Source organism: Cyprinodon variegatus, unplaced genomic scaffold (genome assembly GCF_000732505.1).
Source record: "Cyprinodon variegatus isolate N-32 unplaced genomic scaffold, C_variegatus-1.0 Scaffold630, whole genome shotgun sequence".
Taxonomy (NCBI): Eukaryota; Metazoa; Chordata; class Actinopteri; order Cyprinodontiformes; family Cyprinodontidae; genus Cyprinodon; species Cyprinodon variegatus.
The window spans coordinates 465,738-467,171 of record NW_015151083.1 but is presented as its reverse complement, the minus strand read 5'-3'; the positions used below and the strand labels follow the sequence as shown (position 1 = coordinate 467,171).

The 1,434-nt window shown below is 36.4% G+C and overlaps 1 protein-coding gene across 2 annotated transcripts in view; it reads right to left on the bottom strand.

The window, feature by feature from the left end:
- The window catches only part of LOC107096530 (interferon-induced, double-stranded RNA-activated protein kinase-like), a 20,165-nt gene that overhangs the window by 13,985 nt on the left and 4,746 nt on the right, over nt 1-1,434 (bottom strand). For both annotated transcript variants that reach the window (XM_015393230.1, XM_015393231.1), the window contains exons 6-7: nt 1,049-1,198; nt 825-957 (exon numbers count right to left, since the gene is read on the bottom strand). In XM_015393230.1, the coding sequence (XP_015248716.1) occupies nt 825-957; nt 1,049-1,198 (283 nt within the window). The remainder of the gene's footprint in view (nt 1-824; nt 958-1,048; nt 1,199-1,434) is intronic.

Here is a 1,434-nt window from a genome sequence, read left to right as displayed (position 1 = left end):
ATATTTGCACAAGGGTTTTCTAATCATCAATTAGCCTTCTACATCAATGAGCAAACACATTGTACAATTAGAACACTGGAGTAATAGTCGCTGGGCCTCTATACACCGATGTAGATATTGCACCAAAAACCAGACATTTGAAGCTAGAATGGTCATTTACCACATTAGCAATGTATAGAGTGTATTTGTTTAAAGTTAAGACTAGTTTAAAGTTATCTTCATTGAAAAGTAAACTGCTTTTCCTTCAAAAATAAGGACATTTCAATGTGACCCCAAACTTTTGAATGGTAGTGTATGTCAGATGCCAGTACAGCTGGGTGGCAAACATGGACTGGGGACTGGACATGCTGATTCCAGGCATGGACAATGAATGCAATCTGACTGTAAAACAATAAACTTTACTTAATCTTAAGTTTTTCACATATTTTAATTATCTTTTTTTCAGTAACCTAATAAGCTCTAGTTTGTATTATATTATAAATAAGTTTAACAATGTATAAGTAATCCTGTGTTTGTTTTTAAAGTGATTATTTAATACAACTCGCACAATAAATTGTTGAAAAAATATATTGTACTTTTATTTTCAGTTCAGTCAATTGTGGAAAAAAAAATGCCCTTCATGTTTAGGAAAGATCCCCTTGATGCAAGAGAGATAACTCTGATTTAATCAAAACGGCTGCTTATTAATTCATCCGTCCATTGATAAAAATTAGATTCATTCATTAATCAATCACTTGCATCCCTCGCTTATGGAAAACAAAATTAACAGAAATAAATACCTTCAATTGTTGATTATAACTCTATGACATGGATGAGCTCAGTACCTTGCTGTCCCAGTCTGACTGCTCTTTCAGCGCAGACCAGGCCATTTGGGCTGCTTTCTGTTTGGCCTCCTTGGCGCTCTTGCCCTCACAAACGGGGAACTCCGTGTCATTAATCAATAACTTGTAGAAAAATCTGCAATTTGCAATGTGAAAACATTGATATGCAAAAGATTTTCCAAAATTTCGGCTATGTATTCAGCTCAAAGTAGTAGCTTTAAACTTACACCGGGTTATGGGGGGGGCCGCATCTTTTCTCCTCTTTATAAACACAGGAGCGCCTTGTCTTCTGGCAGTAAGAGTTGACCATTCCTATGAAGTTTGTGTCCATTAAGATGCTGTCATCAGACTTCAGGCTCAACCGTTTAACTCGATTACTAAAAGATGAAGAAGTAAGAAAGCAGGTTGGTTATCAAAAAGGCTCCTGAATTTGACCAAAAGGATAGTTCAATTTCTAAGATATTACTACCGTATTTTCACGACCATAAGGCGCACCGTACTAAAAGTCGCAGTCTCAGTTATGTGTGCCATTACTGTATTTAACACAGACATAAGGCGCACCGGATTATAGGGTGCGGGTTTTATATACCGGTACATATCCTCTACTACATTT